At 39.6% G+C, this 15,000-nt stretch overlaps 1 protein-coding gene across 1 annotated transcript in view; it reads right to left on the bottom strand.

Annotated features, from left to right (window-relative positions):
* cog5 (component of oligomeric golgi complex 5) overlaps positions 1 to 15,000 on the bottom strand; it is a 50,435-nt gene that overhangs the window by 17,250 nt on the left and 18,185 nt on the right. The window contains exons 7-10 of the mRNA XM_057324029.1: positions 12,074 to 12,204; positions 834 to 993; positions 633 to 745; positions 438 to 515 (exon numbers count right to left, since the gene is read on the bottom strand). Of these exons, the coding sequence (XP_057180012.1) occupies positions 438 to 515; positions 633 to 745; positions 834 to 993; positions 12,074 to 12,204 (482 nt within the window). The remainder of the gene's footprint in view (positions 1 to 437; positions 516 to 632; positions 746 to 833; positions 994 to 12,073; positions 12,205 to 15,000) is intronic.

The following is a 15,000-nucleotide window of genomic DNA, read 5'->3' as shown; positions in this document are numbered from 1 at the left end:
GTGCGTGCGTGAGCGTGATAACCCTGTCACAGAGGGGCAGCCACCTGCAGACACCAATTAGAATGTCATTTACTGCTAATGTGCCGGCAGCGAGTGAACCAGCAGGGGCCGTGCATGCCGGGACAAGGACAGAAATCACAAAACATATCAAGGACAAACTCTTTACATGTGGGAAGACCACCTGTGACAAACGTACAAGGTGCTGCAAATATGTAACAGATGCAGAGTACCCGAAGAGATTCATTGTAGCGAAACTGAACAGGTTAAAACTGGAGGAATATATCTTTAATTTACATTCGCCAATGTTTGTTTACTTTGAATTGCGAAGAGCATGACCTAAATTAAAAATCAGACCTGCACAGCACGGCTTCACACCAATTTTACAATAAGACCTCAAATAAACCAGGCATAATTTTCTTCGAATCGCTCGGTCTCACCTTGATGATGTCATCAATAAAACACACGTGGGTCACCGGGTCCCTCTTTTTAGTGAGAACCTTTTGCAGGTGTTGCACCTGTATGAAAACAAACATGTAGCATTGAGCCAATACATTCAACTTTTATAAGCTATATATTATTAGCTGAATTAAATAAAACAAAGCAAAAGAAATTGTAAATGTCAAATGACTTGCCTGTCCACAAGCGGCACATATCTGGTCCATGAGCTTCTCTAAATTTGTCCACAGAGCAGCACGAAACGCTGCTGTGTTTCCCGGAGTGGGCATGACGGCTCGACCAGGGGCACCTAGATGCACAAATAAAACACTCTTTAACATACATGCACAAATGTAACATCTATTCTAAAGCACAAGCACATCGAGTACAGCACAGACCTCTGGTGTTGGTGGGTTGAGTGAGAATTTTAATGTCCAGGGCATTAATAACGTTCTCTTGCACAGATGCCCTGTATCCATCCACCACACTTCTGATGGTCTCTCTCAGACTGCCGAGGTTATAAAACACCTGTAGGGCCGTTCCCACCTGAGATGGATTCTGGTGGATGAAGCAATAAAAAATTACCACCACAAGCCCGACTGGCATTTTTACAATAGACTACATTTCACACCGATAAAAAGTATGAAATCGTTCGAAGATATTTTCTATTGATATTATAGATATTTTTCTATTTCTATTGAAATGGGCGGGGCATATCGAAAGATTCATTATGGATTGGAATAGCCATCCATTAGGCTTTAATTACTGTACATCATAATCATGATTTTACTTGCTTGTTGGTAGTATTAGAAACTAAAGTGAGATATTCTAGGAAGGACTTAATCAAACAAAATTTACATGTTATTTTGTACAAATGTATTGTTTTTCAAATAAATTGTGAAGCAACTTTTAGACAACTTTTGTTTATAAATAGTCTGTGAGTGAAATAAAATAAAAAGTTTTAAAATATGCTAAATGAAAGTTCAAATAAGAAGTCAAATGAAAAAAATACAAAAGGGAAAATAAAAAAGGAAAAAAGAAAATCTGTGGGCCTCTAAATAAAATATTTTGTTCTTGACGTACAAATGTGCTATGTTAAAAAAGAAAGAAAGAAATAACTATTTTTTCATCTAGCAAGAGTTTTGATGAGGTCACAGACAAACGGGCATATAAATCTGTTAAAGGGGTCATATGACACTGCTAAAACTAATATTATCGTTTGTTTTAGATGTAATTTAATGTGTATACACGATTTAAGGTTTAAAATCGCTGTATTTTCCACATACCGTGCATGTTTGTATCTTCTCTTAGCCCCGCCTCTCTGAAACGCGCAGATTTTTTACAAATCTCATGGCTCTGAAAAGCGAGGTGTGCTATGATTCGCCAGTTAACCAGTGCGTAGTGATTGGTCGAATACTGCAAGCGTGTGATGGAAATGTAACGCCTCTTACCATATTTGGAACATCAGGTTCCAAAGCAATTGTACTGACAGGTACGCCCACCTTACTTGCATTTACATTTGGGCGGTCTTAGTCCACTCATACCACGAACTGACGTGGATTTGTGGGGGTTGGGGGTGTGGTTACACGAGGCGTTTCAGGCAGGTCTGGGTGAGCATTCGCTTTTAGACAGAATGTATCTTTTGTTCCGACACTTCTATTTTTGCAATTTTACGTGTTTAATACATGCATGGGCAACTTATAACACACCAAAGTATTTGCGCCATATGACCCCTTTAATAATGCCTGACCTGTTCGACTGTGAATGAAATTTCTTATTCTGTGAGATTTACACCTGAGACCGCTCTCTTTCGCCTGAGGTGCGCTCATAACAGCCAGAGCCACCCATTGACGTCAACGGCACAGCGTACGTTACAGAAGTAGGTCAGATTCACATTCTTAAATTCGACTGTCTCTGCTCAGCTATGACTACGGGAAATCTGCCTTTAAAAAAAGAAAAAAGCCATCCAGTGCTGCATGTAAAGCAGATTCCACCAGACAGCCCTGCCTTTAATTTAATCTCCCTGGATGAAAGCGCAAAGCATTACAACCGTTTCCCAAACTTCACGCTAATCTCGCCGGATCAAAGATGATCAAACCCAGTCGACCTTCCCAAACGCTGCAGGTGAATGGATGGGCAAGCAAAGAGAATATGTGAGACACAAAGTGATAATCCAGCGAAATCTTTCTTTTATCTCGTGTGCTTGACTAATGGTGCACAGATTGAGTGTAATAGGAAGGAATGGGCGGCTAAGAGTCATTGGTTGTGGGTGAAGTAGTCACTGGCAATCAGCTGTAATCACACAAATGATGGACACACACTTCTTCATTCTCTCTCTCTCTCTCTCTCTCTCTCTCAAACACACTTCAAGTGTAGTGACCTACTCAGCGCTGTCTTCCAGTTTCCTCGCGCTTCCACAACTAACGTCACGAAAGAGACTGAAAGTGTGCATTAAAATGAGCATTTAGAGAGGAATGCTATTTTTTAAACATCACAGTAACACTTTGTATGCAGTGCTGTGACATGGAAAGACTCCTGGGAGTCTATGAGCAATCCCTCATGACCTCATTAAAGATGTGGGGTCGATCTGATTTCTCAAACACGGGTGACTGGTACAGTTTTGTAGCTATTTAAGACTAGTAAAGTCTTAAAACGAATTAATAAAGAAAGAAACTTCCTCAATCCGGCAATTTGCATTTGTTTCTGTTTCATATAACACAATAAAAGTACGCTTCCCTAAAATGTTTTTCACGATCTTGAAAAACTCGCAATCTGAAGTAAAGCAATATCTATTGAAATGTTCTAAAAAAATCTGGTTAATGGTTTTTACTTAATCAGCTGAAGAATATTTTTAAAATAATTCTGTCTAATTCATCTTTAATTTTGTTCATTTAGCCTTTTCTCTTCTTATGCCAATGAGCCACACAAAATACGAGCGAAGGTGGTCAACTTTTAGGTAAACGTTAAATGGGTGCAGAAATATTTACAATATTATAGGTGTATGCTATTAACACAATATCAATAATCACGGTTATTAATATCACGGTTATTGCCAGTATCGGTATATGGTGACAAATTAATTAAGAAGGTCTTTTATTATATAACAAATATTTTGTTTAATAAAATGTTCAATGTTCAAACTCATACAATACTGTTAAAAAGCATCTCGGGGGGCGAAATAAGATGCTAAAACTTAACTTTTTTATTTATTTATTTTAAGTCCCAACATAACTCCCATAGTTAAATTTGAGATATTTAGTCATTTTGATAAGGATAATATTATTCTAAAATGTGTGAAAAATATACAGTATAAACAATACATAAACAAATGTATACATCTATAGACATTCATTCATGCATTTGTTGCTAAATATTTAAAGAGAAATAGAATATATCACCTTATATAGGACTATCGCCAAGTCGTAGTACATTAAAGGTGCAGTGAACTAGGACCACAATTTTAACCCGAGCTTTTGTTGTATAAGAGGGAACCGTATTCAAGCGAACATCCTGTAAGTGTCAGACCTGAAAACACCCTTGTTACTGAAATAACAACTGTTATTGACACGAGGCTCAGCGAACGGCAGGTCCTGGAATGCACCTATAGATAGGTTGAACACCGCCTCCACAGAAGAATAACAACGCCTACTTCTCGAGGCCTGCCCACTGGTTCACGCATGAAAGTACTGAACACAAGCTGCACGGAACCGGATAGAGCGAGTGTAAGCATCATGCCGTTAAAGATCGCAAAATATTGTGCAGTGCCTGGTTGTGGAAGAAGAACACAGTCGCTGCATAACCTTCCTTCGGATTCCGACAGTAGGAATGCGTGGTTGAAGTTCATTTTTAAAGACGTTCCAGCTCACGTGGGGAAAACATTGAGCGTTTGTTCGCTTCATTGCCACGCGGATTCCTTGAACAAGTCTTTGCGGAGAGACTAAAATTAAAAAGCAGTGCTGTGCCGTCAATATTGGATCCGATAGGAATGGCGCAGAAATCTTATAGTATGTGAGTAAAACATATTTGTACTATGCGCCACTATTGCTTTGTTAGAGATCGCTTGATATGCCCTGATAGTATCACCTGGGGACCTCTAGTCATTTGTAATAATTGTAATCGGCATCTCTGTGATTGGTGGGCTCATATATCATTTTTCAAGGTTTTATCCACCGTTTGCAAATAATGGAGGCTGTTTTGAAGTGTTTTGATATTATTTATGTGCTGGGTAATTTTGGCCGCGAGTCTACTGTTTGTTTATTTATCATGAAAACTATAACATTTGAGACCCGCGATCGCGGTGATCTTCTGTCCGGTTCGCAGTTCATAAATGCTGACATGTACGGTCATATATCACTAAACACCATACAACTATAGGCTATACAAACTATACGCAAAGCCTTGCCATCACATCCGGGAAATAAGTCCGTAAATTTGAGTAAAATCACGTTACGTAACGTTACGTGTCTAACCAAATTCACAGAAGGCTCCAACTAAGTCAACTACGCAAGCTGCTATCCAATCATAGCAGTGGGCGTTTACTTCCAAGTCTTCTATGCGGCCCGCCCTTAAAAACCGAGCGTTTCTCCAGCCGGCCTCAAAACCAGGGTAGAAAATAGCCTATTACTTATTGATTTTGATGTTTTCGAATGTAAAAACCACACGAACGTCATAAGTAGACATCAGACAATAGTATAAAACAATACAAAGGGCAAGTTCACAGCACCTTTAAAACATTGGCACACTAAGCATTTATCCTTAACTAGATATGTTTCCCACCAATGGAAGTGCTGGCTTGTCCCTTATGCAACCCTGGAGTGTAGCTGTCAAGGAACAGATGTGAATCACCGGCACAAAAAAACAAAGGAGTGAGACAGAGCTAATTGCTTGCGGCAGGTTCACTAGCGCCTCATGCGCTAGCCCTCATTTATGCTTTAACGGGGACATGCACAGTCACCGTGGAGATGAATTCGATCAGCTCAGAGCAAGCCGATGACCCAAGATGGCCAGCCGCCAACCAACGTGAATGAGGTGTTTTCACAGTACTCGCGTCCAGCCGAGCGCTACGCCTTTGTTCCCAGAATTAGCACTTAGCTGGAACAGGTGGCCAACGATCGCTTTCCTTCCTGGCAAAGGTGGGGGAGAATAAACATATTTGGACAGAAGCTTTTAGGCTTAAACTATGGACCAATTTTTGTTCATCACGAGGAAGGTGAAACGCATCTAAAAATACGACCGGCTACACGTTTATTAGATTGACTTGCCAGTTGCAGGCTATTGTTGCAAAGCGAAGGAAATATTACACGCGGCGTCTTTGCATATTCTGCCGGCGAGATGTGAAATTTATTCTGCCAGATGGATCGTATGAACTTGTGGAAAGTTTAATGATCTTTCTCGACATGCTTCTTGGGAGAATTGCGTTTCACGGTGTAATAAATATGATTATATCAAATAACCCCTCAAGTTTAGAACAGTCAAGGTCACGAAAGATGCTCGCTGCGAGGAACACGCTTCACAGCGACCCAAAACATCCTTTCAGATTTGCTAAAGGCACGTGGCATGCCTGCCGAACACTTATGGCAAATCCTACACATCATATGTACACGGTTTGAAGTTTGAGAGGAGCCAATGTTATTTTTGTCATCTTAAGAGTAAGAGGCGTGTTTCTCCAGGGGAACGTAGGAGACAAAAGCAGTGGAAGAGCATCTTAATGCCGTCTGCATTTGCTTCTTGATGGCAGTAATAACATTCACATCCTTTATAAAGAGAAGCGACGGTTTTCAACCATGGGTTCAAATACGCCATCATTTTTTCAAGTCTATCACAATTCTACCCATCTCATTGTTGGGCCTGTGATGTGTCGGGGTTTGATTGAATCCTCTCCTGCTTCAGCTTTTACCTGAATCATCAAAAAGGAAAGAACCTCAACATGAAAACATCGAGTTTGCCCATCATGCAGAGAGCGACAGATAAACAACGGCGTCATTTCCAGCCAATTGCTTTTCCTCATAAAAACACCTGGTCACACGCCTGTGCCATTAAATTCTGCCTGTGTTTATTTGGTCACCATATGGGAAACTCGGGATATCTGCCAAACCAAACAATAGATTGATGAAGAAACCAGGGGTCTCTGTCCACACAAAACATTTATCAATACTTTTAAAGATGAAGCAAATTTAAAATACAGGCTCAATAGTGGACATTGCAATGCCATTTTTGCTGACCAAAAGAAAGAAAATCAGATATTTCTTATGAGAAAAAGAGTCAGAAATCTCACAAATGTCTCTGTTAAGAGCTCTTCTGAAACTCTTATTGACAATGTCAAGCAAGCCAAAATCAGTATTATTGAAGATCTCAATAAGAACTCAAACTCAAACCCAAATCCAGATTATTTGACCTCTACAATCTACATTTATTTTACACCTCCATACTCTTCATGTGTTTCAACAATTACACTCTAATTTAAGCAATCAAGACTGAATTGATACTTAAATGAAACACAGTAGTAAACGCCATCAAGTCTCCTGAGCTACTGAAGAGAAACAGCTGAGCAATAACATTTTCCAGCATCTTTACTGCACAACAGGAATGACACGGGCCACATGGACACCATGAGTTTATAAGTTTCACGTTGGTCCAGTCATGGTTTCTCGACAAAAACAAGCTCAGTGAGAACACGGAGTGTATCAAACAGTGAAGTGTCGAGGCCGTGCGTGAGCACTGCTAAAGAACTGAGAGGGTGAAAGTGAGACTAAAGTGAGACTGTGAGCGTGAGGAAAAAGTGAAAAGATGAAGGATCACTTAGACCTTCATTTTGCCGCCGTGTTTCCATAGCAACCCAAAAACAAACACGAGGAAGGCCGATTAAAGCCTTTTAAGACACGCTTGGTAAATGTCAACGCAATGGCAGACAAAGATGAACTCAATCTGGGAGAGAAGTGATGATTACGGAGGGGATGAAAGGTGAGAGGTGAGGCGTGCCCGGCATGTCTAATGAGACAAGCTCTCCGGGGCAGAAGAAAAGTGATTTGCTTTGGCATTAATAGAAAATAAACTGAAATAAATGAAGTGAAATTAGAGGAGTTAAAGACTGGAGATCTTAAATATCAGGGTGTGTGCCAAATCACAGAATATCTTTTGCTGATCATTTTGGAATAAATACAGTAAGTGTTTATTGTGCCAAAGACAGAAAGAAAGAAAGAATGAACGAACGAATAAACGAACAAAACAAGAGTGGTAAAAATTAACACACACACACACACACACACACACACAACTTCCATAACACCGTGCTTTTAACCTCTATTTGACTTTATGGTTATCTTTAAAGAATAGACATCAGTGAGTAGGGATGTTAAAAAGCATATGGTCGTCACAGTAACAGTAATGTGTGGAGTAGGTGCCTGCGAGTAACGCGTCACTGAAGGTGAGAGTTGATGAGAGTGATAATCAGCACACATGAGAGGCCGTCGCTAACACCTCTAAGGTCCATAACAATGTACAATCATACAGACTTTCAGTTTAAATCAAAACCTATTAAATATATTTAATAAAGTCATATTGGGAAGGCTTGGATCAGAACAATCCGACCAACTATACACGAGCAATCCGGCACATATTCTGTTATCACGGAGGAATAATGTGAGAGAGACGTAACGTCTGAAGAGAGCGAGAAGGTAAAGAAAAGGAGGAACTGGAATATGAAAAAGACAGGCAGAAAAAAAGCCCTGAACTCTTGAGAGACTTTCCCTTTCATGTAAAGGTTACTCAAACGCGTTCACAAAAACGGATGAACCGTGAACATCAGGGGACGACGGGGTAACCTTAAAGTGACCGGCACTGCTGGAAACACGTAAAACAATAAGTGAAGATCTAAATATGATGGGTGTCAGCACTTTACTTTCTCTTGTTTACTGCAAAATCAAAAATATAAAGCTTGTACACCTGACATACTTGAGCTCAGATCAGACAAAAGAACAAAACGTTGACAATCAAACAACATTGAACCCCATTGACTTCCATTGTATGAACACAAAACCATTTCTCAAAATATAGTAAAACACATGCTAATTTCTACAGGTGGGATTTGAAACGTTGACTATTAATAGCGCACAAAAGTACAAATGTAAAAACAGTGTGAAAAAAGTCCAAAACAATATTCAAACTTTAATCCTGAATGAGCACAAGTCAGTTCACACAAACACACACACACACGCGTGAGCTGATAGATCGCCGTGTTCTCGGGATCAAGAACCATCTGCCAGATAACAATGCAGAGCTTCCTGCTGTTTCCAGTGCAATATTACACAGATCAGATCATTGCGAAACACACACACACACACGTGCACAAGCACACTTAACCCTGTTAGCTTCAGGAGACTGAGACGATACAGGGCTCCGAATGACTTACACCATTTCCTCTCATCTCATAAGGCCTGTGTACACAAACTGCTCACATGAGCACAATTTACACAACACTCGTGATTTACAAACGGTTAAATCTCTTCTGAGTCCTAGACACAGAAACACCGCTGTGATAAACTATTTAAACTGTGTTCATAAGCAGAGGTTACGTTTAGATTTGGGATTCCAGTAAATCCTTTATTTAAACAAAAATATGCCAGAAAGCCTATTTTAAGACCTTCCTTAGTGATTCATGGGGTTTATGAGAGCGGTTACAGTCATGCTTAGTTTAACACGGAAGAAAAGTGCAAAAACAGTGTTTTACATCTACATATTAGCTACAGGCAACGTGCGTCTTGTGCTTTAAGATCACACGATTTCAAGAACTTTGTGGTCAACAGAATTTTTTTATGACTTAACCTGTCAAGTTTTAAAATGACAAAAAACACCCTAAACCTGTGTCCTATATTCCAAGTCTTTAGAAATCATACAAAACAGACATAAAAATGATCATTCTCTCATCCAGAAGATTTTCATTACTGTAAGCTGAACTAAAAACAACATCAGTCAGATTCTAAAAGTCACTTTTCAACCTGGATCAACACATACATTTAATATGACTTGAATGATGTGCTCACAAATGGCATAATTCAATTCTATTAAAGGGACAGTTCACCCAAAAATGAAAATTGTGTCATCATCGAGTCACCCTTCATCGTTTCTTTCTTCTGCAGAACACAAAGGAAGATATTTTGAAATACGTTGATAATCAAACAACACTGAACCCCATTGACTTCCATTATATGAACACAAAACCACTGAGACATTTCTCAAAATATCTTCTTTTGTGTTCCACTGCAGAAAAAGTCATATACAGAATCTTAATGACACGGGGTGAATAAATGACGTCAGAATTTTTATTTTTGGTTGAACTCTTAGCTCGCAGGATAGCTACAGAAGCAGTTTCACTAAATTTGATATTTTAGTATTTAATGCATTGACATTCACACATTCTTAAGGACATGTTGGAAGTGAGAAGCCTGCATTACTCTCCACTGCCCAAAACGCATGTGAAACAGGACACTGGTCCCACAAGGACTCGGCTTTTCTAGGTCAGAAAGGCACCAGTCCTTCATTATTATGTGTGTCAGAATTAGCGCACTTTTATGTCTAATCTACACAATCCAAAACAGACACATTTGTGTGTTCGATATCTTCTTGTCTGTCCAAAACATCTCAATGACCTTGACCCAACCATCTGTTGACCTCATCCCCTCCTTCATGACACACGAAAGCTAGAAGGAGCTGATATAAATGCATAAGGTAGCAGAGATTACAACAACCGTTAAATAAAACAAGACAAATTAAAAATTTAGCAGATATTCTCTCACCTGAAACAGATGTGATGATACGAGCTACAATTTTGTTTTGCTTCCCTGTCTGTGTGCCAATGTGTAATTCTGACCTTCAAACAAACTTTTCATTTCAAGAGCACTTCAGACAATACAAAACATCACACATAATAATCTAGATTTTAGAATTGTTCATATTGAGATCTTCAATAATAAGGACTTTTTAATGCAGACTTGATAAATCTGAGCTCAGTTGAGACATTATTGAGATCTCTTCTGAAACTAACGACATTTGTGAGGGTTTTTTTACACATTTTTGTGCAGGAGAAATATCTGAGACACAGATGAGACTTTCTTCAAGTACAAGTTGCACATATCTGCAATGCACATGGTCTATTTTAGTCGCATTACTGTAAACGTGATTTTTGCTTGCTTATACAAACAAAGGATGTCAAAATGATCATTTTTGGTATTGAACGACACATCACAGATGCTGCCGATAAAGCTTAACTCCAAATCCAAAGTATTCCTTCAGGATATTACAGGATAAAGATATTCAACCATTTGGGGTGGCAGAGAAAACTGGTTACAATTCTCAATCCTCATTGAAATGAATCCGTTTCTCCTCAGAATAAAAGAACGAAATGAAGAGAGACATCCATCCACATAAGCTCAGGAACAGTGGCTTATGTAACCCACACGATTCTAAATATACTGCTGCAGGACCGACCGTGGAGGAGTGGAGTGAACTGCGTGATAAGACTGAGTACAACAAACACATGGGCAGAGGTCAGAGGGGCTTCTGCATAGCTCGCTTTTATAATGACATGCTAATAAGCCAAGAAAGTGTTGCAGGGGGGAATTATGTTAGACACGCAGAGAGAAATGAGATTGCAATCGTCGCGTTCGACTGAAGAACACAACACAGAACACTGTGCTAAACTCGCCGTGATGATGCTGAGGGGATGTGGGTGGTTGCTAGGCTGTTTGGAGTTTGAAGGATTTCTTTTGATGCTATGTGGTTGTTCTGGGCGGTCTTACTGGTCAAAGCAGTCCAATCTTTAGAGATCTGCAACAGCATCTCCTCAACGAGCATCTACAGCCAACAACCTTGAGACGTGATGTGACAGACAGGAGAGGCCGACCATCGCCCAATCAACAAATCCTGCTTCTAAACAAACACGAGCACCAGACGGCGTGAAGTTTATTTGAACGACCTAGCAATGAAAGCCACGAAAAGCAAACGGAACCTTGACCAAACAGTGACAGCTCTCTCCTGACCACACCAGAGCAGCGATGACCTCCAGCTAGGAACGCTCGTGCTTTCAGAGACACCCGAGTGCCCATGAGAAAACCCGCTATGAAGCCATCAATTATTAACCTCGTCTGTACTTCAACTGAGCGGACGTCTTCCGCTGGAGACCCGACATCGATTCGCTCTAAAAAGTGTGCTGAAAAATTAAACTGTCAATCAAACAAATTTGCAGTGAGCAAAACATAAAGCGCAATGACACCTTATATGATCTGAGATATCGTTTTAGGTTTGCCATTGCGAACGGTCATTTATGTCAATATGGAATATGTTTTCAGGCCGGCTTCATGGGACAGATGAATATGTGAGATGTGAGATGTGAGTGGACAGTTCAGTGTATCTAGAGAGAGGGGAGAAAAGGCCAGAGCATCCCATCTGCTGTGCGTGAAAGTGTGCGTGTTACAGAAAATCATGCTGAGAACGAAATGAAGAACAGTCACAGGGAAAGAGAGATGGCGAGAGAGACAGAGAAAGGAGGAATACCCATGTTGGCATTGCTTTCGTCCAGTGAACACTGTAGGTCAGCTATACTTCAGTCTGCTAAATAAAAAAAAAACTATCTGTAAGTTGTTACCTGAATTTCCATGCCCTGTTCCAGTAAGCGTTTGGCTTGGTTCTCCACCTCCAAACGGGCTCGACTGATGAACAGCAAGTCATTCTCTATCACATCAATGCCTGACAGATCCACACCCTGAGATAGGTAATCTGCAAGAGATGAAACAAAATACACTTTTTACAAACTTTGTTTTTAAGTCAAAGATTCAAACTGCATTGAAACGTAATACTTTATATTATAAAAAATAATATCTAACAACACAACCCAGAGGACACAAATCAAACGCGGTCTGAACGCTAACCTGGGGTGCGTTTCCCAAAAGAAACTATGGTCGCAAGTTCCGTCGTTCCAGCATAGTTCAACGATTCAAGTGTTTCCCGAAACAATCGTTCCAACGATCAATCGCAAACAGCATCGCAAAGTTGCGTGGATGGAACTAAAGGTCTAGAGCTGTGGTTAGAAGCATAGTTCCTTATCATTATGACATGCATCAAGCCTTTGAGCAAACTAAGCAAGCAACTATTCTATATCCATCATTCGAAATATATACAAATTTAATTTGACATCTTTTATACAAGCGCTGTTTCTTGAAAAGTGCACATGATGCTACATGCTCTAGGACCCTGGGGAATACCTGGGCGGAGTGACGTAGGAGGAAACTTATGAATGAATGAAATATCATGAAAAAAACAAGTCAAACGTCGCGATTAAATGCAATGTTTGTTAGTTCCACATTAATTTGATCTGAACGTGTTGATAGTAGACGTCATTACTCCACCACCTGTATGGCGTCATCAACTAGACTACTGAACCAACTTGGTTCAAACGATTGATCTTAGACAGAGTTACTACGGTTTTGGGAAACAGCTGTAACTACATCGCTAATTTCCCCAATAATGCATCGTACTATGGTGGTTAACCAGCGATGTCGTGGTTCGGGAAACGCACCCCTGGTCCACTTACCCTTTTAATGTGTGACTTTGCTGCTTTAAGAAGATCTTAATTTTTTACTTAAACTTAAATACATTCAGTTTTAATTAAATGACATGCCTAAAGAAGGTTCAATTAAACCTTGATGTATTCAATTCTTTAACATTCGTCAATAAAAGTGTTGTTGCACCTACAACTCATTGGTTTTTTTATTTCTCTTTTTTAATTGTCTAATACATCAAGGTAATTTCATAATCGTGAACCCTGTATTGTATATTCTATCAAATCGTAAGTGTTACACCCCAGCCGTCCAGGCAACCAACTAGCCGCTTAAGAAAAGTTTCGCACATCCCAGTACCTTAAAGAGTGAAGAAGTAAATGATAGGGAGAGAAAGTCTGTAAACACAGAGTGCCATATTGAACAGGCCTCAGAACAGACCGCACATGAGTCAGATACAGTGGCACTGGGCAGAACAATGTCACTGCATAGATCCACTCATTAGCGCCTTCTGTAACAGCTGACTCCATTAGCTGACTGCTAACAAAGATATCAAAAACACGCCTCATTAGAAGGGGGTCAGATATCTCGCTGAGAAAATGACTCCATACTGTAGCATCATCCAGATGCTCAGACGCAACCTTGAGTTTGCGGTCTGAAGAACAGGTGGCCTTTACGCAGAAGAGGTGGGTTGGAGGGATCTCATCTGGCTCCTGTTGGTACAGGTAGGACCAGAGCCAGAATAAAACCCAGCATCCCTGCCAGATTTCACTTCATTTTCACCCTCACAAGATTTTCTTCTTTGTCCTGCCAACACAAGTATGATTATACTGTCTTAATAGATGACAACAACGCTGTATCATTCACAACAGACTGTTGTGTGCTAGATCTAAGAGGGCAAACAAATATCAAGATGATTGTCTTTAAAGAAATGAAAAAAAAACACACTTTTTAAATGATATACAGTATGCCATATGAGGTTTCAGAAGGACAGCAGTGATATTTCACTGCACGTTAAAAATGGTACTACATCGCACATTTAAATGACAACGATGTACAAAAAACAAAAAGTGCTGTGTTACACGTGTTACTGTAAAGAAACACGCCAGTGCGCCTACGCAAGAACCCGTGTATACCTATCGACTGAACACACAATACACACTACATCACAATTTTTACAAATTCACATATTCTAGTCTACACTGATGACAAGTTTTCAAAAACATAAACTGTAAAAAAATGTGCTGCCTTAAATTTTTAAGTACAATCAAAGTCATTTAACTTCATTTCTGTATTAACTTGCTGTATCTTAAGTTGAAATTTCTTAACTTATTTCAAATTTAAAGTGACGTAAAAACATAAAAAAGGTAATAGTAAGTTAAAATGACTTATTGCGATTACTTAAAAATGGTAGCAAAAAAGTTTGCATTTTCAGGCCCTCAAGACACTCTAGTCATGTAAATGAAGTAACAAAAAAACTTTACTTTTTCTTTATAAACTGTGTCAAGAAAACACCCCCTAAAGCAACACAATTCATGAATCACAATTACATTTCTTGTCTGGCCTTGTTCCAATATTTACCTGCTAAATTCACAAATGCTGGCATTTAATTTAGCTTACAACTCATGTTCACAGCTCATCTGGACTCATGATACTGTATTTTGTGCAGTTTATGCAATATGTTACTGTATGTTTATCATTTTATAATACATAATTTTTTGCATTACCTTAAAAGGTAGGCACTAGGTAGTATACAACAAAGAATGCAGTAAGCGCCACGCTAGTGTTTTATTTTAGACACAGCTACGGATCTTCTTTCCAAACCCAGGGGTCACCGAGGTCAAAGTGGATGGACACAGATGCTCTTTCGATAACCGTATTTGAAAAAGAATAAAAAAAAACTTGCTTTCCTCCACAGGTCTTTCTTATTTGTAGAGGCACTAGAGGACAGTTTGCCGAGCATCAATCCCAGTTATTACCTGCACTTATCTGGAATGAGCACAGCATTCACTCCAGA

Source organism: Triplophysa rosa, linkage group LG24, assembly GCF_024868665.1.
Source record: "Triplophysa rosa linkage group LG24, Trosa_1v2, whole genome shotgun sequence".
NCBI lineage: Eukaryota > Metazoa > Chordata > Actinopteri > Cypriniformes > Nemacheilidae > Triplophysa > Triplophysa rosa.
The sequence above is the reverse complement of the archived record's forward strand: the minus strand, read 5'-3'. Positions and strand labels throughout refer to the sequence as shown.